The sequence below is a fragment of the Falco punctatus genome, assembly GCF_963210335.1.
Source record: "Falco punctatus genome assembly, chromosome: 1".
Classification (NCBI taxonomy): domain Eukaryota; kingdom Metazoa; phylum Chordata; class Aves; order Falconiformes; family Falconidae; genus Falco; species Falco punctatus.
Genome location: NC_137580.1, coordinates 50,574,589 through 50,601,657, shown reverse-complemented (window position 1 = coordinate 50,601,657; position 27,069 = coordinate 50,574,589). Strand labels below are relative to the sequence as shown.

Below are 27,069 nucleotides of genomic sequence, written 5' to 3'. Positions count from 1 at the left end.
TTTCAAAGAGTTGATAGGGGCTTCTTGCAGGTACTTGTGTGGAGGGCTGTGGAGGAAGACACAGTGCAGAAAACAGGTGAAAGTAAAACCCTAATACACTGCAAACAAATTTTACTGGAATGTTTGCAGTTTTTATTCTGACTTATTGGCTTAAACTGAAATAATTATTAAAATAATGGGAAAATTGATAAGCAGGTATGTTTTGCCCAGCCATGTTTCAAAGTACTAGGAAGCTTTCAAGAAAAGAATCTTGAAAGAAAAGTATGAATTGTACTGTGGCCAAGACCTTCCAGAGCTGCGGTGGTTATACATGTTGTAAGCATTTACTAAGAATTACTGTAAGACCTGCTAAATATACACATCTTCAATGTCTTTAAACAATACTCAGATACTGAAGTTAATTATCGTTGGCATTTATAGCACAATTCTTATGCAAGTTATACTTTTAGAAATAAGTCTAAAAGCTTGAGATGTAAAAGTTCTTAAGCAGGCCTTTGTTCTTAGTGTGTGCACTTTTTTTTTTATTTCCCTTCTCTTCCCTTCCCCCTCGCCTTGCCTTTTTTTTTTTTTTTTTGGCAATGATATTGCTGGTGGGAGGGTTTAAGAGGGCAGAAGCGAGGAAGCTTTTTGGGATTTTTCCACATTGACTGATGGAGGAGAGAATACAAAGGCAATATGAATTGCATTTGCACATTTTCCTTGATTACTGTGACAGCAGGATGTTCATAGAAATAGCTTGGGGGTTTTGTAGCTAGTTAGTTTAGGTTTGTCGTATCAGGATACAAGTAAGGGCTTCAGTGGTACATTTACATGCACACACAAACAAGGGTGTTTCTTGCTTACAGTTGTATTGGAGAACAAGATTCTGAAGTTGATGTACACATAAATTAGATGTCTGTGTGGTCAAAATTACTACAGGAATCTGTGGGACCGTATTATGTAACATGTTCATTATTGGGGGGGGGGGGTGTATGCTTGTTATTTTTTTAAGATTTGAGGCTTATCAGTGGTCTCTGTTCAAAATATTTGGAAACCACTCCGGTTTGTTCTGAGGTAGATGGCCTGTTAGATGCTTTTGGTCTGTTAAGGAAAACCTCATAAAATGGGTATGGATTTAAAGACTGGGATGGTAACTGAAGCGCAGAATATTTCTGTGAAGTATATATGCTTTTTTCATGTGCATTTTATGACTGATTTTTCTTATTTTGGAATAAAAGGTAAATTTAGGAGAAACCCCCGTGAAATTACTGACAAATTTCTAACTTTCGGGGACCCACAGAATTGCTGTTGGGGGAGATTTGAACATTGTGAGACAGCTCTTTGACTTCAGATTAGATCAGGCTGTCTCGCTTTTAGTTTCCTAATGTTAAACTAGCCAGGTGCTTTTAAGCTTTCTTACTTTTGTTTAAATTCTAATTAAAAGTATATTTGTAGAGACGTGTTCTCAAACCAGTTTGTGATATAGTAAGTACTACATTAAGATGGTGTACCCTGTGAGAAGTGGAGGGCGTCACCTTAAAATATATTTTGCCTAAAATATTATTTCGTTGATCTTTGTTTGTACAGTATTAAAATCAGTGTTCTGTGTTGTATTTTTTATATGCTATTTGTAAGCATAGCTGTTTCCGAATATAACAAGTTCATGTTATATTTGCCTATAGACTGTTCTCCCTTTTGGTGAGACAGAGCCTTTATTAAAAAACAACCCCAAAACCCAAACCCAACAGCTCAACACTCTGTAAGATAAAGGCTTTGTTTGTAAGCCTTTGGTCATGCAGCGTGAACGTCTAAATGCATTTGTTACGCATACTTTCCATATCAAGTGTCTTGTGTTGCTTTTGATCTTCTTCTTTCAACTAATTTTTAGAAGTTGGCATTTTTTTCTGACCCTCAAAAGTAAATATCCTAAAGAAACTTTTTTTACAAGATAGTATTTTCTTAGCTCTCAGAATGAGGTAGCTGTTGTACTGCAAATTGTGTTCTTCTGTGACTAGCATAAGTTTTTTTCTTTTTGTAGACTGATTTGAAATAGTTCCATTCAGGTAATGTTTTGCATGGAGGGGTTGAAAAAGTCTTCAGAAGGATAGCTACGTTATGCTGACTCTCTGATCATAGTTTTTATTCTTGCTTTTCCATCATTAGCACATACATATTTGAAGTCCAAAATGTAGTTTTCCTCTTTTCTATGAAGAGGAGAACGGAGTGGTGAAAAAAACACTTCAGGCCATGTAAGATAAATTTGAGGTCTTTACTCTGTGGTTTTATCTTCACAAATGCTTTTGGTCTATCACTCTGAACTGAGATGGGGTTATCATTGCCAACTGTTCTGTATTTGCTTAACGTGTGCCGGTGAAATGGGACACCTTTTGTGACGGTACTTGTGATGCACCTGCTAGGTTCAAAGATCTAGTCGAATGTGGGGCTTTGATTCTCCCTGCCATCCCATGTTAACCCAGTAGAGGGACCTGATGTATAGATTTATATTCTAGTAATAGCTGTTCAGTTTTTCACATGCATGTTTTAGGGGGAAGAGGATGTGTTTTGTTGTGTTTGTTTTGAAGTGGAAAATCTCCTCCATAACCTCAAGATAGGAGGAGAAATGAGGATTTGGTCCCCTGTATTACACTAACCGAGTATTAAATGTTAATCTGGCCAGTATGCCTAATTAACTACAGATGACAATGCAGGTTTTAGTATAATTCCAACGGCTCTTTTATCATCCCTAAGAAATAACTGTGGATCATTCAAACCCATTTTTTTAATGTATTAATTTTTGTTAATTTTATTAATTTAATGCATTAACAAAAAAGAAAAGTTAGGGTAGGGTAATGCTGTATGACTGCTGCACACAAGTGTCGTTAAGTTGCAAAGTTCACCAGTAACATGTAGAAGTATATTTCCTGAATACAGAATATTTTCAGCTTAGTTTGTGTTACTGCTTATTAAGCAGTGTAACATTCCTGTAGTAACAATTTTTAAGGTTTTTCTGACCTTGGTTTTTTAATCATTACCCAGATTAAGTATGCAAAGTTCAAGTTGTGGAAACTTTTGTAGGAAGAATAGTTAGGTAGGAGAGGGAACTGTGATACCAAGACTTCTGTCTGTACTTTTTAGAATGGTTAACTTTAAGTTCTTAGAGTATTCAAATGTGTACATGTTTGCAGGGTTAGGAATAAACCCTCTTTTTCTCATGCATAAATGTGAAAACTGAAGAAATTTATCATATTTAGGAAACAGTACTATATCCTCAAGTTAATATGCCCGTAAAGCTTATTTGTTAATAGAAAATATTTTAAGTTTTGTAAAAGCTCAGATAAGTTTAAAAGTTTGTAGAGGAGAGCTTAGATGTGGTCCTTGCTCGCCCTCCCCGCCCCCCGAGTGACTATCTGAGGACTATATAACTCATGCTGTCATATTTAAAGTTTGGAAAATAAATTTTTTGTATACAACATGAACTGGGTGAGAAAAATTTGGGGGCATATGGATTCCTCTTCAGTTAAGCAGTGAAGGGTGGCTGCAATGGCTTTTCTGTAAAGGCATGTGCCTCAAAAAGCTCCCAGATACTCTCTCTGAACTGCTGCATGTGCGGCAGGGTAGGGCCTCATGTTTTAGGTCTTGGAGCAGACTTGTGATTCCCTCAGTGTAATGGGCTTTGTCCTGTGAAAGCACCTGTCATTCTGTTTGTGAAGAACAGCTGCACCTATGGTTGTTATGCTGGTGCTGAAGTGGTTTCAGTTGGGTTCTTGCAAGCGCTGTCAGTACAAGAGCTTTCAGCCAAAGCGGGAACAAAACTGGTGTAGTGTCTCTGTGGGACTTTTCCTTTTTTTCTTTTCTTTTAAACTTGTTAAATTTTAGTTGGCATTTGACTTGTTAATTTTGAGAGAGCTGCAATGTTTTGTCTTTCCATCTTGGTGACAGTTAGATGGGGGTTATCGTGAACCATGCATTTGTATTCTTTTGTGGCAGCATTGGAGCTCAGCAGTAGACTCCCAGGATCATTGTATTTATGCAAACTGTACAGGTTTCAGGGGATAGGGGTATCAGCTTTAGCTGACAGGTTCATGCAAAAGAAAAGCATTTGTTCTCAAGGTCTGTGGTTATCAGAGAAATTTTTCTTTCAGTCTGTCTTCTGCTTTTGTACCAGCATGAGTGATCATGCTTAAATGCTAACACCTTTGTAAGCATGTCTATTCCAATATGTGAATTGTCCTCTTCGGGACATCAAGCTTATGTAGGCTCTGTGATGCCTATCTTGTGTACCATCCTATTGAGTAGGCCCATCTGTGTAATACAGTTAAAATGTTATCATTAGCTTCTGCTCTGAGTAATCAAAGTTACCTTTTAAAAGAGTACTATTACCATTTTGTGACTTCATGAGTAGCATCGGTGTACCTACCTCTCTCTCCGTCATGCAAAAAGAATTTACAGGGTCACCTTTTTAGTGTTATGACTACTGAGGTGTTCTCACAAAGGCTTTCGTCATGCAAATACAGGCATACAAGATACAGGCGCAGGTGCTAGGCTGGTTAGTCTTCACAACAGCCAGGATTTATTTGCAGCCTCCTCTGTGCTGATTCTGGGGCTTGCTGAGATACCCCCTTAGTGTTCTTTGTTCAGTAGATTGTTGCCTGATGGTACGCTCACCGCATGTCTCCAAGCATAGATGTATATTGCCTGTATTCTCCAAAATCAGATGATTACAGTGGTCTGTGATGCTTGCCACACAACTTTATTTTGAAGTCCAAGATAGTAACCATAAATGCTGTGAAATAACTTCTCCAGTCATAACATGTCCCTTCCAGATATCTGGGACTCTGTAGTGGCAGTTTCTGTTGAGTTCTTGGCTTTCTTTTCTGCTAGTAGGTAAGACATGCAAGTAAAATGATGTCTTTTTAGCTGTAGCTATAACTTTGCTAAATTTTTCTTTTCTGCTTTTACTTTAATGGGAAAACTCTAAAGGCAGCCTGCTCAACAAACAGAATTTCAACAGATGCAGCATTTGCATGTTCTCTGCTCTTGGGAGTGGGTGTGATCAGTTTCTTGCTTGGTTTCAGCCTGGAGTAACTTCTATTAGTGAACAATGCATAGACTGCCCTTTTAGGTTGGTAATATTATAAGCAAGAGTTTATAATTGACGGAAGCTTAGATTACTGGATTTTATACTTGGATCAGTTGGTTTTGATAGGTAGAGTTCTTCTCTGCCTGCCAGTAGTGGAATAATCAATCAGTCCTGAATGCTTTGAGGACCTTGAAGTCATAGCAGTGTGTGACGTGCTCTGATACATTATCAGCTGTGCTGTTACAGACCAACTGCGTAGGATTGTACTGTTCCAGTTACAGCAACTGGGAAAGAGGTGACTTAGCAGCTAGATGGTTCTCTGGCTTTTCACAAAAAGTCTCTGATGAATTATTTCCCCGGTAATACCTAACTTTTGAGTAGTTATCTAACATTAGAAAGTATTTTCCAGTCCTCTCCATTTTGTGATAGCATGGCTTTTGAAATGGAGAGAACTTGTGCTGCTCCCTGAAAGTGTACTTACCTGCTGTTTGTCTGCTGAACCTCTTAGTGCATTTCTTTTGGAGAACACAAGATGAGTTTGTGCCACTGTTACTGTGTTTTCTTCTGAATTGCCTTGCTTGTGTGTTATCTCCTTGCCTCAACCTGAGGCAGCCTGTGAGGAATGTCTGAGCTTATCCTGGCACATTAGACCTTTCTCATCAATTATAATGAGATGCAATGTCTCTTAAAATTTTCACAAAAGCCATTAAAGTATATCTCTCTGTGGCTCTAAGCAGGCTTAGAGAGTTTTTTTCTGAATCTCAGTTTAGGAAAAGTATTTTTTCAGGGAAGATCACTGAAGGTATTTACACAGTCTACTGCTTGAATAATCTTAAAGGTGAAGTACACATGATTTGTTGCAGATTTCTCCAAATTCTCCATTATGAGATCTTCCAAGAGGTAGTAAGGAACTATTCCATTTTGGGTATAATTTATGGCTGTTTTCTCCTATTCCCTGCTTATCCAAACATATCTGGAGTTCATTTTCTGAGTTCTTTGGATAGGTTTTTGGAAAAGCTTTCTTGCAGTGCACACTGGTTCATACCTGCCTATGTGAACATCAGATTTAATTAAACATCAGTGCTGTAAAAACTGTTGTTGCTAGAAGAGACCAGGACTGCTGGGCTACCTGCATTTTCATTATGTTAGATTATATAGTCATCATCATTTTTTTTTTCTCCCATTTATTCACTACAAACCTTGATAGCCATCGCTGACTTAAAATATACTGATGATAGACTTAAGCAGGAAAATTTTGTGGACTGCATGTTGCTATTCAGAATTATTTTGGGTGGTTGTGTGTGGAGAGAAAAAGAGAATGTAAATGCTTTTGGAGAATGCTGCTGGCTTCAGTTGAGACTATTCTGTCTCAGGCACAGTAAAGATCTGCAAATTCTGTTGTTACATCCAAACATTTTGGGATTTGTGGTGTCTTGTACGATCTGTGACCTTGACATAGCAGTTGTTTTGGTGATCTGTCTTTTGCTGGTTTTGAACTTCTTTCTAAGGAACTACTATGACATATGCATTCACTATTCACTCTGCCCATATAAGCATTTGTTCTATTTTTTTCCTTGTAATTTGATGATCTATTTTAATTGCACTTGAGCATCTTTAAAAAAGTTTTGTAAGAAAGGTTTCTCCTACAGCATGGTAGAGGACTCTGCAGACTAATGCCCCAGTTTGGAACACGCGGACAAAATTTAATCTTTATTACTACACTGGACAGGAGTAATACCAGCTGTTCAGTAGACATAAAAATCCAAACTATTCATGGCAAAAATACCAATCAACTGTGCTCCTGAGTCTTTGGCAAATGTCTGCCCGTTCTAAAAAAAAATGTGGGAAATTCCACACACCACACACACCCTCCTTCCTTGACGATATCTCTTAATGTGTTAACTGAGATTTTTAAGAAGGAAAAATTGTTCACATATGTTACTCAATCTTGCATGACTCTGCTTCATACCTTAACAATTTTGGGAATTCTTTTCCCCATTATATGATCTTGTTTGGGTTACTTATTTTGATGGTATTTATATTGAATTCTTAAAGGGATAGTCTGTGTGTGTGATTATTTTGTATAATAACTTACTTGTTGAAGCAGCATGTTTTGGCTGGCCAGCAATAACTTTTACAAGAGAGGAAATGCCAAGCTGGTAATATGCTTGAATAGCAACTGGTTTGTGCTGAATTTAAAATGCTCAAAAAAGAGGTCGTCTTCAAAATTCTCTAATTCAAATATATTTTTTTGAATTCTCAGTATTCTGATCTCTCAGTATTTTCTTCTCTAAGAGAATGGAAATTCTTGAAGTCGGTCAGATATAATGAGAAATAGAAATGTTGACCACATAGATGATTATGGCTGTTCAGTATGTTTTCTGAAAACTTGATGTACATTATATTTGTTCATTATCTTAGTGTGTATCTAATTCAATCTGAAGTGCATTTATGCAGGGAGAATCTTAGGGAATCAGTTTCCCTGAACTTACTATAAGAAAAAGAATCTGATTTTTCAAAACATGTTTTTCTGCTGATTTGATTTCCCCATTTGCAGAGTTTGTTGATAGAGTTATTGAATCTGATTATTTTCCTGTTTGTTCTGCTGATGAGGCAAAACTTAAGCCTGTTTACTTACCTGAATAGCAACTAGGACCTTGAGTCATCTAGTGTTTCTGCATCTGTGAACTTGACTCCAGCTTTTATGAAACATGGGTAGTTCCTGCAAGGTTGTTGAAATATTTTTTAACGCTGATTTTCCGTTTATGTAGACTATGAGCTTCAAAACAATTTTCTTTCCATCTTATTGCAAGGTGTTATGTTTGTTCTCTTACTGATAGTAGGTATTTTTCTTATCTTTATAACAAATGAAAGTAAGAATTGCTACCAAAGTTGCCTTTCTTTTGCTTTTCCAATTTCTTGGTAGTGTGGAGGGAAGTGGTATAATTGCTGCTTTTGCATAGTTGAGCAGGATAAAAAATTTAGAAATCTCTTTCTAAAAGCGGTGCTTGTATATTAATTCAGGATTGACTTAAGAACTCCAAATGCTGGATTTCTTTAGGCAACATTAGTGTAAAGAGTACAGATACTTCACCAACATTTCTTTAGCCACATTATGGTTCTTAAGTTATTCTCATCATGAAACTTTGTACCTTTGGTGTCTTTACAATTAAAAAATCTCTAATATGAAATTATCTAGTTACATAGTAAGTAGGTACAGTAGGACTCTGAAGAATAGATGCTTAAATAGCAGTTTAGATATTTGAACTTGAATTTTTCCAATATCCAGATGGCCTCAGCTTCCTGTTGGTATTTATTTAATATTGGGTGGTCTCTTAAAACTTCTAAGTAGTGGTAGTCTGTTTTAAATATGAGAATTATGTAAGCCAAATTTCAGGTTTTTTTCTGTGTGTATACAGACTTTTTAAATCTGTAAGCTTGGGGTGGCATTGGTTTTATGAAATGTTCAGTGACCACAAACATTAAAACGAGCATTATCATATGAACTCTAGTTATATTAAGAACCAAGGTAATTGAAGTCATCTTAGCTGAAGAGAAGTCTGTAGTGATTCTTTCCACATGAAGTAACTAGCTTACTTGCCTTCATGCATGTAGAAAATTCTGTTGAACTGATTTCCTTCCAGTTGGTCTTAGACTAAATGTTTTCCAGTCTAAGGAGTGAACCTATTAATGGGCTCCTGACCACTGGAGACAAAGGGGGGGGGGGGGGGGAACCAACAAAACCCAAGAGATTACTTTCAACCACTTGGAACTACTGGATTGTCTTTTTTTAAATCTATTTAGTTATCACAAAAGCAGAATTCCACTCACTTTTTGTGTCACACCTCAAGTTCTACAAACTCACTCTCTGGGGCATGTGACATGTTCTTGTTTTTTACCCGTTCCACTGTAATGCACTTGGCGGGTTTTTTTTGTTATTTGATTTCAGAGTGGTTCTGATATATACAGCAATTACATGTAGGATTTTTTTTTTCTTCACAGCTCTGTAGTGTTTTATGGATGTGGTGTTTGGTTTGTGTTCAGAAAATGCAAAGTCCTTGTTAAATTTAGGCTATATCAAACAGGTATATGGTGCTGATAAACATTGTAGTTACATGAGGATTTTAAAGTTCAAAATTTTATGTGGAATAGCTGTAACCCATGGTGTTTGCTAATCTTGTAAAACCTGAGGCTATAAAATTAGTGAGTTCGTCTAGGAAAAAAAATCCAAACCCTCAAGTTTTCAACATTTTTTTCCCCTATAAAACTTGAAATGGTGGTGTAAAGCACTGGCAGCCAAGTGTGATTGAAAACTGTATGTTCAGAAACAAATTTTCTGTGTATTGTATAAAGAAGTAGAAAGTAGGAGGGGATTCTACTGGAGCTCTGTCCTCAATCACTGCATCCTACAAGATGAGCTGTGTTGTTCCCAGAATGCACGAACAATGTGCTTACTCTGGAAGGAGGGACGAGACCATGATACATGCAGCTGTGGAGGGGGCTAGAGAGAGAATTGCATTTAGCCTCCCTGCCTCCATTTAAAAAATCAGGTATTTGTTGCAAGGATTAAATTTTTGAAGATTGACAAGTGTCAAAGTTTGTAGGCAAGTGTCAGATATCTTTAAAATTATGTGTGTGGAGGGCTGAATGAAAAGCTTTATAAATTTCTGTAAGCATGGAGGTTCTTACTGCTCTGGTGGCAGACTTCTAGCATACGGCTAGTGAAGCTGCTCTTGCAGACGTTAGCTTTAATGTACTAGTACAAAGCAAAGTTTTGTTGGTGTAGATAAACCAAAATAATATAGAGCATTTTGGTAACGTTTTGTAGATGGTGCCTTAATGAACATTCCACCTAAAAGCAGAATAAATGAAGTTAACCCAGTGTACGCTTGGTGGCATGCCAGGATTTTCATTTTGAGTAGTGTGTTGCAAAGGGGTATGTATTTTTTCAGTTGTAATTGTGCCCATGTGGATGAGTGGGACAGGCTTGGGAAGCTGCTGGAGGATAGATGGTTCTAACCAATTTGTATACTTTCATGTGAATATTGGGAAGAGTTTGAGTGCTATACAGCCTCATTGTGTGTAAGTGGAATGTAGATGTGTACAGTCTGTTGAACCTATTTTCTAAGAATTTTCTTGGGATTTTTTTCTGTTTGTTCTTTCTGCTAGCCCTAATAACAGAATAGTAGTCTGTTCAAATTCCTTGTTTTAAATGAATCACTGGCATCTTGCACAAGTATAGGGAAAAACATATTGACTGGTATTTAGTTCTGAAAGAACGAAAAGCTTTGTTTCTCCAGTTTTGATGATGAAATAAGACTTTAAGAAATAAATGCAACAAATTGCTTTACTCTTTCCTGAAAGACTTGGTCATAGAAAATCACGAATGGCAGCCATTTCAAAGCCACTTCTGAAGGTGATTGGTCCCTCTCCACCCCTTTTTTTTCTTTTTTTCCCCCATCTTACTCTTTCTTTTTTTTTTTTTTTTTTTTTTTTTTCTCCCAGAAACAGCTAGTTTCACTGACAACCTGGTTTTACTTCATTTTGAAGCCATGTGAAATTGGGAGTTGTTTTAAATTATGATAGGCCTTTGCCTGGATTTCATTAGAAGCAGTAACAGACATGTTGAAAAGGTTGAAACATGTGTTGAAAAGCATCAGGTGTTTGTGTATCTCTCTAAAGAAGATGATGATTTAGACCAGCATACACTAGAAGACATTAAAGATGATTTTCTTAGTAGCCAAAATATTTCTTTGAGATGAACATGGGAAATCATGTGTTTATATGTGAATGGACAGCAAAGTATAAGCAAATGTGATAATAAATTTTGTAAATTATGAAAAGCCATGTAAAATGGATGTTATGTATCTTCAGATGATTTCATATAATACAACAGCTTTCTTCTTTGATTTTATTGTTCTTAATTAAATGTTCTTACATGTATCAGAATGCAAACACCACCCCCAATATCTGATTTTCTTCTGAAATTAGTTCAGGTTCATTTTAAGATAGGCACTGCTATCTCTAGTCATAATGATGTTCATTGTGAGACTAAGTTGCAGGCTTTGTGATCTCACATTGCATTTTCTTCTTTTGGCTTGTTTAGCTTTCTCAAGTTTAATCCTAACTCTGAACTACTTGCTTTTCATCCAATAAGGATTCAGAGATCAGCACAACTTTCTAAAATACTTTGTGTAAATTACAATAATACATTCAGCCATAAGTTGGCCATAAAATGATCCTTATGGATATGCTTTGCAATTGGGAAATACTGCATTGAAGTGTGAGTAGCCTTGATGTCCTGTGAAAAATACGTGTGCTTTTCTGAACAGTAAGTGTAGGTTTTCTGTAATCAAACTTATATTTAATTTGGCAAAAAGTAGTTTTTAGTAGATAGGATGAGGTTGTTTTTATTTTGAACAGTATGGTTTTTGTAGTTCTGTTCTACTATAATACTGAGATATTAATGTATTTTAAGTAATGTAATTTCTCTACTTTCATTTTAGGAGAATGACATCTTCCTGGGCTGGGAAAAGGGAGCTTACAAGAAATGGGGAAAGAGTAAGAAAAAGTGCTCTGATCTAACGCTAGAGGAAATGAAAAAACAGGCTGCTGTCCAGTGTCTTCGCTCTGCTTCTGATGAAGTAAGTTTGGACTATTTAATAATTCTTAAAACTTTATGCCCCTTTTTGTGTTGGACATTATTTAGCTTGTGATGCTTATCTTTTAATTTGTGGCTTCTTAAAATGCAAATTTGCCAAGAGTTCACTGAGAGTCCTTTATTTTTCTTTAGGAAATTATGAAATCTGTGTATGGCAGCAGGATTTCACAAAAGATTCTGTACTATGTAGTGTCATGCTTTCCTTTCTGTAAGCTCTCACCTATTCTTGGCAGGGACAGTTGCAATGCACTGGTTTGTGTTGAAATTACCACAAAGCTTTGCATAAAGAATTTCTTAAAGTTCTAAATTTACTTTGTGGTGTGTGTGAGCAGCAAGGAATGCAATATTTGGACAAAAAGCCATCTTGCTTTGTGCATGCTGTATGTGTAATTCAGAATCGCTAAATAAAATGCAACATACAGTAGCAAATGTTCACTTCCCATATTACATCGTTGAATGGAAGTAGAGTTGAATTGCACTGACTAGGGAAAACGAGGAGAGGTAAAGGCAGCAGGTTGGAGGAAGAAGCTACCAGAGGCAGCAGATACCATGTAGCTCAATGGAAACGTGGAGAAAGTGAGAGACTGTTAAAGCAAATGTTTGAAAAGAAAAAAATAATCTGTACCACAGGTCAACGAAACCTCTCCAGGGGGATTTTTCAGATAGCAGAAATGAGAAAGTCTGTCTTTCAGTTTACAGAAGTACAAATGCTCTGATCTGTCACTACTGTAAGAAGAAACTATATCCCACCTGTGTAGCCTCGTTGCGTAATTGCTCCATACAGCCTTCTAGTCACAGTTTGTGCTTGTGCAAGCATTTCTGTGGTTGTGTGGAGAACTGTATTGGGAAAGTGAATCAGTTTCCTGAGATTAACCTGGTTGAGGTGAAGGAAGTGTTAACCCAGAGAGGTTTCCTGGTCAGATTTGTAGCACAGACACTTGTGCCAGCAAGAGTGAGGAAAGTATGTGGCCAAGAATAGTGAAGGAAGTGGAGTTGATTTGTGTGGTTATTCCCACCACCACCACCTTCAGCAGCATTGCCATTATATACTGGCCTAATCTTTGTGAAGCCACTTCAGCATTTGTTCAGTTACTAAAGTGCTAATTGACTAATTGGGAGATTTCTGAACTCCCATTTTCTCATTACTTACTATCCTAACAAAGCAATGCAAAACAGAACTTGTTTGGTAATTTGTTCTGCTCTTATAGTTACAGAATATTGAGGTCAGCACTAAGACTACCATAAAAGTTATTTTAGATATGAAGCAAATATGAAGAAATAACTAAAAGGAGTAATGTGTTTCTTGAGTATATGGCTATCTGTATACTCATTTTATGAACAACAAAAAGTAGTAGTCTCATATGTAGACCACAAGAATACTGATGATTGGGAATTTACTCTCTTGATGCATCTTCACATAGCTGAAAATCAATGAGCATCACTTAGAGCTAAGTTTGTATTATTACATTATATTACATATAGAAAGGTAGTTGAAAAGAAGGAGGAATGAGGTAAATTTATTAATAATCCCTGGTTTGCCTCCACTTGAAATTTTGTATAACCTAAAACAAGAAGGGAAGAAACCCTTCAACTAGAATTTTGAAAGAATAAAAAGATGTGTGATCTGAAATGTTGAATAAGTAAATTCCTCCTTTGACTCCTGCCACCTTGTCAGATTTTTATTGTTCAGCATTAATCTATAATCTACAGCCTGTAGACTTGTGTTATTTCAGGGCTATTTTGACTTCTGTTGCATGCTCAGACAATTAAGGTTGCATATTTATTATCTTTAATGAAATTGTAGGTCATAATTTTTTATTTTGCAACACAGGGTGGAACCTTTGAATGAGAAGATACTTAAAGCTGTTCTGTATGTAGTTTAACATGTGTATTGCATAAGAAGGAAATACTGACGTGCGGAATTAGACTCTATAACTCGAAAGTTATAAAGTAGGTATGTTTATTGCGCGCAGATGCACGGGGGATCGCTCCTCCACAAGCGTGCATACCCGAAGTGACGAACCATCCCACATTTATACAATGAAACAAATGAATATTCAATTAGCGCCTATACATATTTGTTACCTAAACCCCGCTTCGTATGTTAATTAGCTTATCAGTCCGTTTCCTGGAATGTGGTGGTCTTGCAGGTTTGTAGGTGATTCATGTTCTTGTGACCATCTAATCTTTTTCAGCAAGGAAAGGTGATTCATGTCCTTGTGACCATCCAATCTTCTCCAGCAAGGAGACTTAGCACTCCCTCCCTCTAGATAGCATTTGAATGTCTCTCATCTTCTCTCATTCTCTTTTAAATAGCCCCTTTTGTTAGAGAAAGAAGGGCAGGCGTCTCCCCGTCTCCCCTTTGTTAGAGGAAGAAGGGCAGGCGTCTCCTCAAAAACTGTAGCTGTCTCCTCAGAGCTGTGTGCCTGTGTGACCAGACACCGCACCCATGACCAGTCACCATACCCACATTTCTGAGTAGACATATACAATCACAGTCGGTGTTAAGCGTCCCCATTTCACACTATTTCTCCATATCAATCCCCCCTTTTTATTAAATTAAGTAAATTCTTTTACTTAAGCAGTCTTCCCGAATGATATAAAGCTTCATACATAAGTGTTACCCTTTTAAACATTCTCCAAACCCACAAATAGAACATAATGGTTAGTATTAAGGAAATTCCTAAACTGATCAATAAGATCACAATGGGGTGTACCATAGTGTTAAGAATTCCTGTTGCAGAAGGTGACCAGCCAAAGAGAGTATTCCACCAATTATGGTTTCCATCCTGTTCTACCTTTTTTTTAAAAAAAAACTTTCTTGATCCCCTCTATATCATGATGGATCATAAGAAGAGTTTCGTGTCCCTTTTCTTTGGTTTCTTCCAGTATACGTTGTAAAATCTACATGTTTTAATAGTTCTTTTATACTGCTTATATTTAGTCCTATGGGGGTAGGAATTATCATTTGTGATAGGGTAAAGTTGATTTTAAGAATTGATGAGACACTACTGGGGCTGAGTAACTAAAATTGCATCCTGTGATAGTAGTAAAATTACAAATACAATAATTTGAATATTGTGCAGTCTCCTTTACCTCCCCATCTACGGTTATTGTGTTACACTTAGTTCTCAAACACGCACATTCCTTCCTTGCATATATAATTACTGTTTTCAAGTTTGCATTTGGTCTGGCCTCGAAATGACATATTTTCTGATCTGTATCTAAACAAGTATCCTGAGCCATTATAGTATTGCTTTCACAGAGGAAGCCCTGCTGTTCTCGCATAATACAAGATTCTAAATCTACTGTTTGCCACTTGTCACCTATCTTTCTGGCCCATGTTCTATGTTCAAAAGGATATTTTCCTAGGCATATTATAAAGATGGGCTCGGTTAAGGTAAGATTGTGGCAACATTCCCGTGAATTAAAGCACATGGCTGTATTTAGAAGGGTAAATTCCTTATCTTTTTCATTATATGTTTGACACCCTACTTTTATCCTATCTCCTAATTTTCCCCATAATTGGTCGACTTTGTGTACATCCTCCTAATCCCATTGATTCCTTTGGTACACCTCATTTTCAGAAAAAACCACCATAGCTAGTTTCGTCTTTGAGTCCACCTTTCCCATTATTCCAGTGTGTTTTTTCTGGGCATGATTCCAAGGCCAGTTATCAGGCTCTTGGTTGTAGGCAAGAGAGAGGGTACAAAAAACCACAAATGGTTTAAACCCACTACTGATCATTTTAAGAATCTAAACGTTCCTCATATATACATATAAAATCTGTTTTGATCAAAAATATATTTGTTTGAGTTGGGGCTTACTGATAACAAATTGGGCAAGACTGGCCACTGGCTTAGTCCCAGACTCTTTTGTTCTATATTGTTTGTTGTGGTGCCCTTCTCATATGGTGGATCCACAACCGCTCAGGTTCACTTACTTGCCACCCACATTGTTCCCATTTGTCCGAGTAAATTTAAGTTTCAGTTCTTTTTTATCTGGGGTTACTTTCCATGAAGTTGCAGGGGCTTTCTTGATCCGGGTATGGTGAATCCAAGAATTCTGTCCCTCAACCTTGATTGCAGTGTAGGTGGTGAGTAGGACTTGAAAAGGTCCGGTCCACTGTGGTTCCAGGGTTTTATCTGCAAAACACTTAACGTATACATAGTCCCCTGGTCGTATATTGTGAACAGGTCCATCCAGACCCCTACTGCGTGTTCCCATCACATGCTTCTCAATTCTTATTAATTGTTTGTTTAGTGCCACCATATAGGAAGTCATTGTTTCTTCACCAATCTGTGAAGACGTCCCCTTTTGTACCCCATAGGGTCGTCCATACAAAATTTCAAATGGGCTAAGCCCCTCTTTTGCTCTTGGTCTAGTTCGAATTCGTGTAAGAGCTAATGGCAAAGACTGAGGCCAAGTTAGATTTGTTTCTTGACCTAGCTTGACAATCTGTTGTTTGATTAGATGATTCATCTTTTCCACCTGGCCACTCGATTGTGGTCAGTATGAGGTATGTAATTGCCAATCTATTCCTAGATGGTGGCTGATCTGTTGCACTATTCTGGACACAAAATGTGGTCCTCTATTCGAGGACATTACCGCTGGGACTCCAAACCTAGGTATTATCTCTTGGAGCAGTATTTTGGTCACTTCCCGGGCTTTAGCAGTTCTGCACGGGAAGGCTTCTGGCCAACCTGAAAAGGTATCTGTTAGTACAAATAAATATCGATACCCCCCTTTTTTAGGAAGTTCCGAGAAATCAATCTGCCAATGTTGCCCTGGAACATTTCCTTTCCCAATTTTCCCAACTTTGGCCCCTTGGTAATCTTAGGATTAGTCTGGAGACAAAGATCACATTGTTGGGTTACTTGTCTAATAGTAGTATACAAATTTCGTGCTATTATGTTTTTAGTGAGATCCTTATATAGAGCTTCTGCCCCCCAGTGCCTTTTTCTATGTTCTTCCCAAACTACTGACCATACCATGTAGGAAGGAATCACTATTCTCCCATGTGAGATTACAGCCCACCCTTCCTCATTATATGATCCCTCTAGGTCAGAAATCAGTTTGCGATCTTCTTTAGTATAGTCTGGTTTACCTTCTAGAGATATTTGTCCATCGGGTATTAGCGCACCCTCTACCTTAATTGCTTTTCTGGCTGCCTGTTTTGCTTCCCTGTCCGCCAGTTCATTTCCTCTTTCTAATTCTGTGCTCACTTTCTGGTGTGCCTTGATGTGCATAATTGCCACCCTTTCAGGAAGCTGGACCGCATTTAGGAGTTTCAAAATTTCTTCCGCATGTTTGATGATTTTTCCTTGGGAGTTTAACAGTCCCCTTTCTTTCCATATTGCTCCATGAGCATGTACCACTCCAAAGGCATATTTAGAATCAGTCCAAATATTCATAGGTCTTCCCTGAGCTCTCTCCAGAGCTCGAGTAAGGGTTATGATTTCAGCCTTCTGTGCCAAAGTGTCAGCTGGTAGCGGTCCCGATTCTATCACTTCTTCAGAGGTTGTAACAGCATATCCGGAATGTCGTTTTCCATTCAGCATATAGCTGCTCCCATCCGTGAACCAATGTTCAGCTCCATTAATAGGAACATCCTTGAGATCTGTCCTACTAGAATAAGTGGCTTCGATTGTTTCTAGACAGTCATGATCGACTGATTCGCCAACATTCCCATTAAGAAACGAGGCCGGATTGACGATGTTTGTAGTCACGATCTCAACATCATCTTGTTCCACCATTATGGCCTGGTATTTTAGGAATCTCTGTGGGGAGAGCCAATGCCCCCCTTTTGTTTCAAGGACTGCAGACACTGTGTGGGATACTAAGACAGTCATTTTCTGGCCCAAGGTAAACTTCCGGGCCTCCTGGATGTTTAGGATGACAGCTGCTACTGCTCTCAGGCAACCAGGCCACCCTTTTAGAGAAGTATGCCACTGCCCATCTGTATGGTCCCAAATCTTGTGCCAGTATTCCTAATGCCATTCCCTGTTTCTCATGGGAAAATAGGAAAAATGGCTTACTCACATCAGGAAGTCCTAGTGCTGGTGCCGACATCAAAGCTTTCTTCAGTTCATGGAAAGCTCTGTCTGATTCAGCATCCCACTGAAGATCCTTCTGATTAGCTGCTATCAGGGAATATAATGGTTTAACAAGCAAGCCATAATTACATATCCAAAGCCTGCACCATCCTGTCATTCCCAGAAATGTCTGCAGTTCCTTTACAGTTCGTGGTCGGGGGGCTTGGCATATGGCTTCTTTTCGGGCCTCCCCTAGGACCCGTTGTCCGGCACTGATCTCGTACCCTAGGTATGTGACTTGTTGTAACACCACCTGTGCCTTCTTCTTAGAAACCCGATATCCTTGTAGTCCCAGAAAGTTCAGCAGGCTCACAGTCCAAATAATACAAGATTCTTTGGTTCTGGTTGCAATAAGAAGATCGTCTACATATTGTAACACTTTCCCTTCTCCTGACGGTGGTTCCCATAACTCCAAATCCTTTGCTAATTGGTTTCCAAAAATTGTGGGGCTATTTTTAAACCCCTGTGGCAACACCGTCCATGTGAGCTGGGTCTTTCGACCGCTTCTGGGATTTTCCCATTCAAAAGCAAAAATTCTTTGGCTGGCTTCATGGAGAGGGAGGCAAAAGAAGGCATCTTTTAAGTCTAAAACTGTGAACCAAGCTAGGTCAGGTGTCAGGGTGGTTAGTAAGGTATAGGGGTTAGCTACTACAGGATACAGATCCTCTGTTATTTTGTTAATGGCCCTTAAATCTTGAACTATCCTATAAGACCCATCAGGTTTTTTAACTGGGAGGATAGGTGTGTTAAATTCTGACTCACATTCTTTTAGTAGTTTTAATTCTATGAATCGCTCTATGTTTGGACGAATTCCTTCCCTATCTTCCCTTTTCAGTGGGTATTGTTTAATTCTTATCACACTCTGTCCTTCCTTTAATTTTACTATTACAGGTGATGCATTCTTGGCACGTCCCGGTATGTCAATTGCCCATACTCCGGGATATACCTGATCAATAATTCTGGTATCAATTTCCCTTTTTATAGGAGTACTGGCCAAAGATAGGCTCATAACCTGTATGTATTGGTGATCATTTACTTCCAGAGTAACTTCCCCTTTTTAAAATTTGATTGTTGCCTCCAATTGTTCTAATAAGTCCCTGCCAAGAAGGGCCTTTGGGGAATTTGGCATTCTTGTTTGTTTTCTTAGTTTGTACTTTAAAGGTTTCAGGATGTTTTCCTGGTGGCCAGCAGCTCCCACAACTGTAACAAAAAATTATTATTTTTTTTTACTGAAGTTCAACAAATAAGTTGGTTTCGTATTCACTAAAATTCCACCTCATACCCATTCCCTGCCCTAAAGGGGCCGTTACGGGTCCTGTTGTACTGCAAATGCTGCAGCAATTGGGGTGACATTGTCAGGTCCCTCAGCTCAATTGTCAGCAACAGCAACCCCCTCCTCCCCACCATCAGGAGGATTCCGGGCAGGAGATGCTGTTCCTGCTCTGTAGGTTACACAGGCCTGCCTCTGCAACAGCAGTTCTGTTTTAACTCTTTCTTACCCTGAATGCAAATCTGCTACTTGTTGCTTTAAGTCTGTGTTATTACATATCAGCCTTCGCAGGCAAATAGCAAACATCCTGCCATGCGTCCAGCGTGACTCAGTCGCACCTTCGAGGGGGTACGGGGGTTTGTACAAACTCACCCCAATACTTTAACACTTTCACAAGGTCTTTGATTCTCCACCACCCCCGCCTCAGGTTTTACATACATTAGTACAAGTTTTTATCTTACAACGTGTTTCATTCTAGTTGCTCCACAGAAGGAACCGCAACCTGAGCTTTTAACACAAAAATTTCAACAAGAACATCTTTCTAGTTTAGGTCTTAGGGGTTTTTCCTATCCTTTTCTAGAGCCATAATCAAAGATCAGGTGATGTTAATCCCTCACTCTTTCTAGTGTTAGTACCATAGGATCCCGAGGGGGTACTAATCCACAGTCCTTTTGCCACTCAGGTTTGTCCTGGAGGACGAAGAACATGTCTGTATACGATACTTCGTCCCATTTTCCCTCTCTCCTCAGAAACAACATTAATTGCAGGAGAGTGTTATAATCTAACGTTCCTCCCTCCTGAGGCCATTTCGCATCACTCCAATTTATACAAAAGCCACCACTGATTACAATATTTAATCAATTTCCTTCTATTTTCGGTACCACCATGTCCTACGATATCACTCCAATGTTTTAATATACAACCCAAGGGCGATTTTTCACAGGGCTTACTCCTTCCATTTCCCATTTTACAATTTTAATTACTTTGTTTTTCTCCGGCCGCCTTAGCCACCCAAGGTCGGAAACGCGGATAGAGCTCCTTACTCGTATTGCACTCAAACGCGCGTCTCAAGCACTCTTGCACTCACACTCAGTCAAAATAATTAAGCTATACACGGAAAATCAAAATGCGCATCTCAATCACACCATTCACACTCTCCGGGCAGCCCGCAATCACACAAGCAGTATGCTATACGGTACCGTGCACTTATGTACAACTTTTAAGAACACTGACAGTTCACAAAGTATGCATTTCAATGAACAATTACCAAAAAACAAACAACAAACAAAAAACCCCACATTTTTCCTGGTCTTAAGCAGAGTGTTAAGTTTTCCGCTATTTGCCACGAATTACCAGAATATTATTATTTTTCAACATACATTTCATAACTCCAAGTTTTGAACATGTAACATAGAACAAACAAGACACAGAGCGCTATACCAGTTGTTATATTTTAGGAATTCCCCAATACTTAAAACAACCCAATGGAAGTTTTTAGCTTCCCCCTTTTTTCCTACGCAAAAGTTTCCCTTTTACTTTTGCTAAGAGGTCCCTCTTGTTCCTGTGAGATTCCGCCTTATTCCGTCCCGCCCCCCGCTTTCCGTCACGAGGCCTCCGGGCTTTTAGGAATGGCAGTAACCTCGGGTTTGCTCGATCTGCCCTCAAGATCGCTAGCGGCCACCCCTTGGTCAGCAAACCCCCTCCCAAGGTACCTTTCCTCCTGGGGACTACGCTGCGCGCCGGACGTCTCCGTGCGTCTCACCAGCCGCCCCGTTACTAAACATACCGTTTTATCCGCGGATCCAGGGGTTCTCTTCTGCTCCCGGGTGAACAGCTGAGAAGAGGAGGCTCCTCCGAGGAAATCTCCCAGGGCGCGCCTAGGAGCGTCCGCTCCGTAGCTGGTCCCCCAGCCGAGCAGAAGTCCTCCTGCCTGGCTCGCCAAAACTGACGTGCGGAATTAGACTCTATAACTCGAAAGTTAGAAAGTAGGTATGTTTATTGCGCGCAGATGCACGGGGGATCGCTCCTCCACAAGCGTGCATACCCGAAGTGACGAACCATCCCACATTTATACAATGAAACAAATGAATATTCAATTAGCGCCTATACATATTTGTTACCTAAACCCCGCTTCGTATGTTAATTAGCTTATCAGTCCGTTTCCTGGAATGTGGTGGTCTTGCAGGTTTGTAGGTGATTCATGTTCTTGTGACCATCTAATCTTTTTCAGCAAGGAAAGGTGATTCATGTCCTTGTGACCATCCAATCTTCTCCAGCAAGGAGACTTAGCACTCCCTCCCTCTAGATAGCATTTGAATGTCTCTCATCTTCTCTCATTCTCTTTTAAATAGCCCCTTTTGTTAGAGAAAGAAGGGCAGGCGTCTCCCCGTCTCCCCTTTGTTAGAGGAAGAAGGGCAGGCGTCTCCTCAAAAACTGTAGTTGTCTCCTCAGAGCTGTGTGCCTATGTGATCAGACACCGCACCCATGACTAGTCACCATACCCACATTTCTGAGTAGACATATACAATCACAGTCGGCGTTAAGCGTCCCCATTTCACACTATTTCTCCATATCAATACAGATTGATAGAGTCATTGATTTTTACCCTGGAGTTAGGGAGAATGGTGATCCTGCTTTGATGATAGTGATATTTTAAAGTAACTTAGGAGTTATCTTTTCTTTCTGCTTTTCAAACACATTTCGTATGTTGCCTGGTTTCTGTACTTATGTTTGTGTGCCAATCTGACAGGAATAATCAGTAATTTTTGGACTGTGAAACATAATGTTAAAACACTGTTTCTGCTGAGGCATTCAAGCTGCTCCATGGAATGTTCATTATTTCATCTCTAGAAAAAAGATTAAAATATTCTGTTACTGTAGTCAGAGTTGATGGTTAGTGGTGTGTGAGTGAGGACTGGTTATAAAAACTGTTGAGATACAAGTAAATACTTTCTTTTCCAATGCTGCTTGAATTTTTAAAAATTGTTTTCTGAATCATTTGAAAATGTTTATATTAGGGATTTTCAAAATATTTTCTTTTGGTCAATAAGTAGATGTTTTCATTAGGCTCTTCAACTAGCAGCTTTATTCTTAACAGTTTTTCCTTCTTGCAAGGGGTCTGGCAGTAATTCACATGGGCAGTTCTGGAGCTTGCTTGCAGTTTTGCTGTCCTTCTGTGATGTAGATGGATACAGAAATACCATTATCCTCACATGGATATGGAGCTATTGCTCCTCCAGCCTAACCTCCTCTTTCAGCCTTAGCACTGGAGCAAAGCAAGCAAGGCTGAGGGAGCTTGGGAGTAATCAAAAGAAGTCTTAGTATATTTAAACTTAAATACAATTTTATTTGAATATACTTAAGTGAAATGGTTAGAATGTTTACCCTATGTGTGTCTGTAGAGAGAGTATATATATACACACGTATGTGTACAGAGACACACAATTAAAAAAAACCCAAACAGGAAGACAATTAAGTGAAGACATCAGGACTCTGCAGCCTGATCTATTTTAGGAGGAAGAAAATGTGCAGAGGATGAAAAGGTATTGAGGGCTAATAATAACTTTTCTAACGTGACAAAGATCCAGGTACTATAATTCTGATGTTTATGTTTAATTACTTAAACCGGTAATACGTTGAGAAATTGCAGACAGTCTGCCTACTGCCCCCTACCAGTAATCAAAGGTCTGAAAAAGGGTGATCACTTCAAAAAGATGCTTGATAGGGAGAGGAAGTCCTAAAACAGATTAGATGAAAATTTGCCTGATAACAGTAAAAAATATTTAATAGTTGAAATAAATATTTGGAAACCTTGTATCTTGTGGATTTTTATTTGCATAGTATTCATTTTTAGGGGGTACTTTATTTGGTAGCTTAGTTTTGTTTGAAACCAGGTTTTTTGTCTCAAAAAAATGATGCAAGATTCTAGTTGTAATTTTATGGTGCAGAAAACAAATATTTGTCTTCAAAAAGTCTACAGTTTGGTGCTTATTTCTACAACATTCCCTAAGTTATGGAGGATGGTAAGTCAGAGAAGCTGCAGTCTTTTGACCACTCTATCACTATGGCTTGCAGTGGCAAAGTATGTTGTGAATTAAGTGCTTTTGTGAGAGGAGGCCTGATTTTGACAGCATATGGTATATGTAAGAATGCAAATTGTTAATGTATGTTCATTCTGAGGACAGTATTTTTATGTGACAAGCATTTCGGTGTCTCAAAGTATCTATATTTGTATATATCTTTGGCTGCAGATGCTCTTGATGCAGTCAAAAGTAGAGAAAATATAAGTACATTGCAACTTGCCAGAAAATGAAGTCAGAACGATAGTGAGAACTTTTAAGACAAGTGCTGTAATGTAGCAATCAATTGCTATTCTTACTGCAACTTCTGAAGTTTTTTTCCAAACCACTTGAATAGAGCATAAATAACAGTTCAAAGACATGCTGAAAAATCGCTGAAATTTTAAAAAGCTTGTTAATATTGACCTTGAGTAGAGATTTTATCTTAATTTTTATCCTGCTGAATTGTAGAAGAAATTTTAAAATGTTGGCTTGCAATTAACTAGCAAAGTAGGGGTATCTGTTCTAATGAAAAGTTGGGTAAAAAATAAAACCTCAACAACTGTTTAGGAAAGTAAGAAATTTTATCCTGAAATTACTGCCTCAAATTTTAAGTAAAACCAACTGTTTCTGTTTCTGTCATCATTAAATGACTTTTTTTTGGTTAGTAGTTGTTTTAATTCCCATCTGGTACACTTAAAACTGAAGTCAGTTTGTTCATAGTTTCTGAGATGTGGGGTTTGGTGGGGTTTTTTTGTTTTATTTGTTCTGGGTTTGGCTGGGGTGGCGTAATTTTCTTTTTAGTAACTGGTGCAGTGCTGCCTTTTGGGTTTGGTGCAAGAACAATGTTGATTGTTCTTCTGTTGGTTTCTTCTTGTTGATTGCCGATGTCTTAGTTGTTGCTAGATAATGTTTATAGAAAGTCAAGGGCTTTTCAGTTTCTCAGGCCTTGCCTAGCAAGAAGGCTGAAGGGGCACAAGAAATTGGGAGGGGACACAGCTATGACAGCTAACCCAAACTGGCCAAAGGGGTGTTCCATACCATAGAACATCATACTTAGTGTATAAACTGGGGAGAGCTGGCTGAGGCCTGTCAATCAGTGCTTAGTCAGTGGTGAGCAGTTGTGTTGTGCATCACTTGGTTTTTTTCCCCTTCCTTTTGGTTTTATTCCTTTCTCCTTTTCCTTCCTTTTCATTGTATTAGTAATTGTTGTTGTTGTTACTGTTTTGGTTTTTTCCTCCTATTTTATTTTAATTATTAAATTGTTCTTATCTCAACCCTCGAGTTTTACATCCCTTTCTGATTCTCCTCCCCATCCCTCTTTGGAGGGGGCAGGAGTGAACAAGCAGCTGTGTGGTACTTAGTTTCTGGCAGCGGTTAAACCACAACATTGGTTTTGGTTTTATTTTTTAAGCCTACTAATTCTGACAGTCTGGACATTATTTTGGATTTGAATAATGCCACTTGTCAGTAGCAAGACAGAAAACAGTATCTTTGAGACTCAGAAGTTTAGTAAAAAAGTAAGAGTTTAGAAACTCACCTGTGTTGTATTTTTATAAGGAGAATACTGTCAGAGCAAAAATGGAATTAGAGGTTAGCTGTTGAGACTGATACATGTAAGACTTCTCAGTAGATATATTTCCCAGTAACAATATTGAAATTACTCATGTTGCCTTTCCATTGGTCATAGATCCAAGCTTGATTACCTTTCAGCTGACTAGTTTTTTTGCTAAAAGTTGCACTGCTCAATAATAGCAGGTTTTCAGCTGTGTAATTGCAGTTCCTGTATAATAGAGTTGATTCAGTGAACACCTGCAGTATTACATGTGAAATTCCACCCGAAGATGGTGCTAGAGTTGCAGTTAGAGCAATCAGTGTGTCTGTTCTGCTGAACTGTATGAGGGCATCTTAAGAATGAGCAAAGTGGACTACTTCATATGTATCATACTTCCTGCACTGATGAAAGCAGATCTCCCAGATTCATTCTTTCTGTGTCTATAGGTGGCCACTTCACCTCCGCTGTGCCACAGCACATACTGAGACATCAGTAGTGTCTAATGCTTCCGATCTCTCAAGGGGTGTATGTCCTAATGGGGTTCAGGCAGTGTGGTCCTTTTCTGAACTAACCAGGCTGTCAGACTCTGCTGATGGCCACTAGAAACAGTATACGATATCTTAAAGTAAGAATCAGCCATGGTTAATAAAATTACATAACAGATTTTGAAAGTGTACTGCTGTCATACATTTGACAAAAGCAAACAGTGCCTTCCAGCCTGCTGTTCTGAGAAGTTGCTGCTTGGGAGCAACACAGAAACATAACCGTTGAAACTTTGTAATGGTAATTTCTTTGCAATGTAGTCAGGTGTGGGCATGCTGTTACTCGGAGCGTTGGCTTTGCTTACCTGGAATTATGAGGGAGGAATATGACCCTTCTTGTGTCTGTGTATATGGACTGTATGGGAACACTTAGAGGAACAAGTGTGGCTCTAGCGAACAGTGTCGTGAAACATTTGAAATGGTCATCTCAAACATATCTTGCTTTTAGCACAGATTTGAGATGTGTCAAAAATAAGATTAAGTTGAAAATTTCTTAGCATTTGTCAGCTTTCTTAGATTTTAAGTGCAGAACTGTCAGACTTTCCATGCAATTACTATAGTTCTGAACATAAGCTCCTGACCAGGCCATATGAATTGAATTGGTTATGATTCCATGTCTGAGCATGTTTTTATTGATGGGTTACTCTGGCCAGCTGTTGTAACTGTGTGCCAGTTAGACCAAGGCACTATTGCATAATTTCTTGCACTTCGCAATAGCGATGCGCAAGTATTGAGGCAAAAGGACTTGTGGAGCCTGTAGTGCAGGGACTATGTTTCTTTTCTTTTTACATAGGGTGCCGGATTAAGTAAATTATTTAAAATTGGTTTTAATCACTGATTTATTTCTGCTGTTCCCTGCTTCTCTGATGTAAACTTCTCTGATGTAAACCAATATTAGTTGGGTAATACGCACTGACCACTACGCTGGGGTAACAGGCAATCAGGTAGTAAACATTACATGGTTTGTTAAGTGATTTAACTTATGCATCTTCATGTAACTAGAAGTGACGTGAACAAAAGCTGGGTAAAAAAAGTGCCCAATATTCTTTTGACTTATTTTTAAAAATAAGTGAAAAATGTTAGTCAAAAAGCCCAGTGAGGAGTGTAACAATGTGCTAGGATGATGTCAATGCTGAGATAAATACGTTACTATAAAGATGAAGAAAAGCACAAGAATGAAGCAAGTGGTGTAGAAGCCATCTTAACAAATCAGAAGGATGAAATGCTAAAGTTGCTGTTGAAAAGTTTGGATTTATTAGAGCAAAAAAATGAAGTTAAGGTTCTAAAACAACCATAATGCTTCTTGAAGCATATATCCTGACTAGCTCAGTAAGAAGCATTTCTGTGTGTCTGAGGATGATTGTTCAGAATATTTTTTCCAGGAAATGCCAAAACTTTACAAAACCAGTGAAGTTTTATTATCTTTCTTCTGGACTGTATTGTTGGCTTTCTGGAAAAGGATATACTAGCTGTTTCAAGAACGCACAACATAATTTAGGAAAAGATTTTAAATTTTTTCAAGAGTTAGGAAACATTTTGAACAAGATGCATGTTTTGAAAAATAAAATCAAGCTAGGACTGATGACATGCAGCTTCTTTTGTGAGAAGGCACCATAGGGTTCTTTTATTTCCAACCAGTCATTGTTTTTCTATGATAACTTGTTTGCTATTGGTTTAAGAGGATTTGTATTGGCTCTGTATTATCAAATCCATTGGCTTCAGAGGTTTTCCATCTTTCTCCATTCATATACTAAATAAGCTATACAGTATTGAATTTGGCAAAGTATATTAGCCTGTGTTTTATAACTTCAGTTACCATGTAGAAAATT

General features: G+C 38.4%; 1 protein-coding gene across 4 annotated transcripts in view; it reads left to right on the top strand.

Moving 5' to 3' along the window:
- The window catches only part of KIAA0232, an 80,105-nt gene that overhangs the window by 23,986 nt on the left and 29,050 nt on the right, over nt 1-27,069 (top strand). For all 4 annotated transcript variants that reach the window (XM_080373378.1, XM_080373380.1, XM_080373379.1 and 1 more), the window contains one exon: nt 11,566-11,703. In XM_080373378.1, coding sequence (XP_080229504.1) covers nt 11,566-11,703 — 138 coding nt within the window. The remainder of the gene's footprint in view (nt 1-11,565; nt 11,704-27,069) is intronic.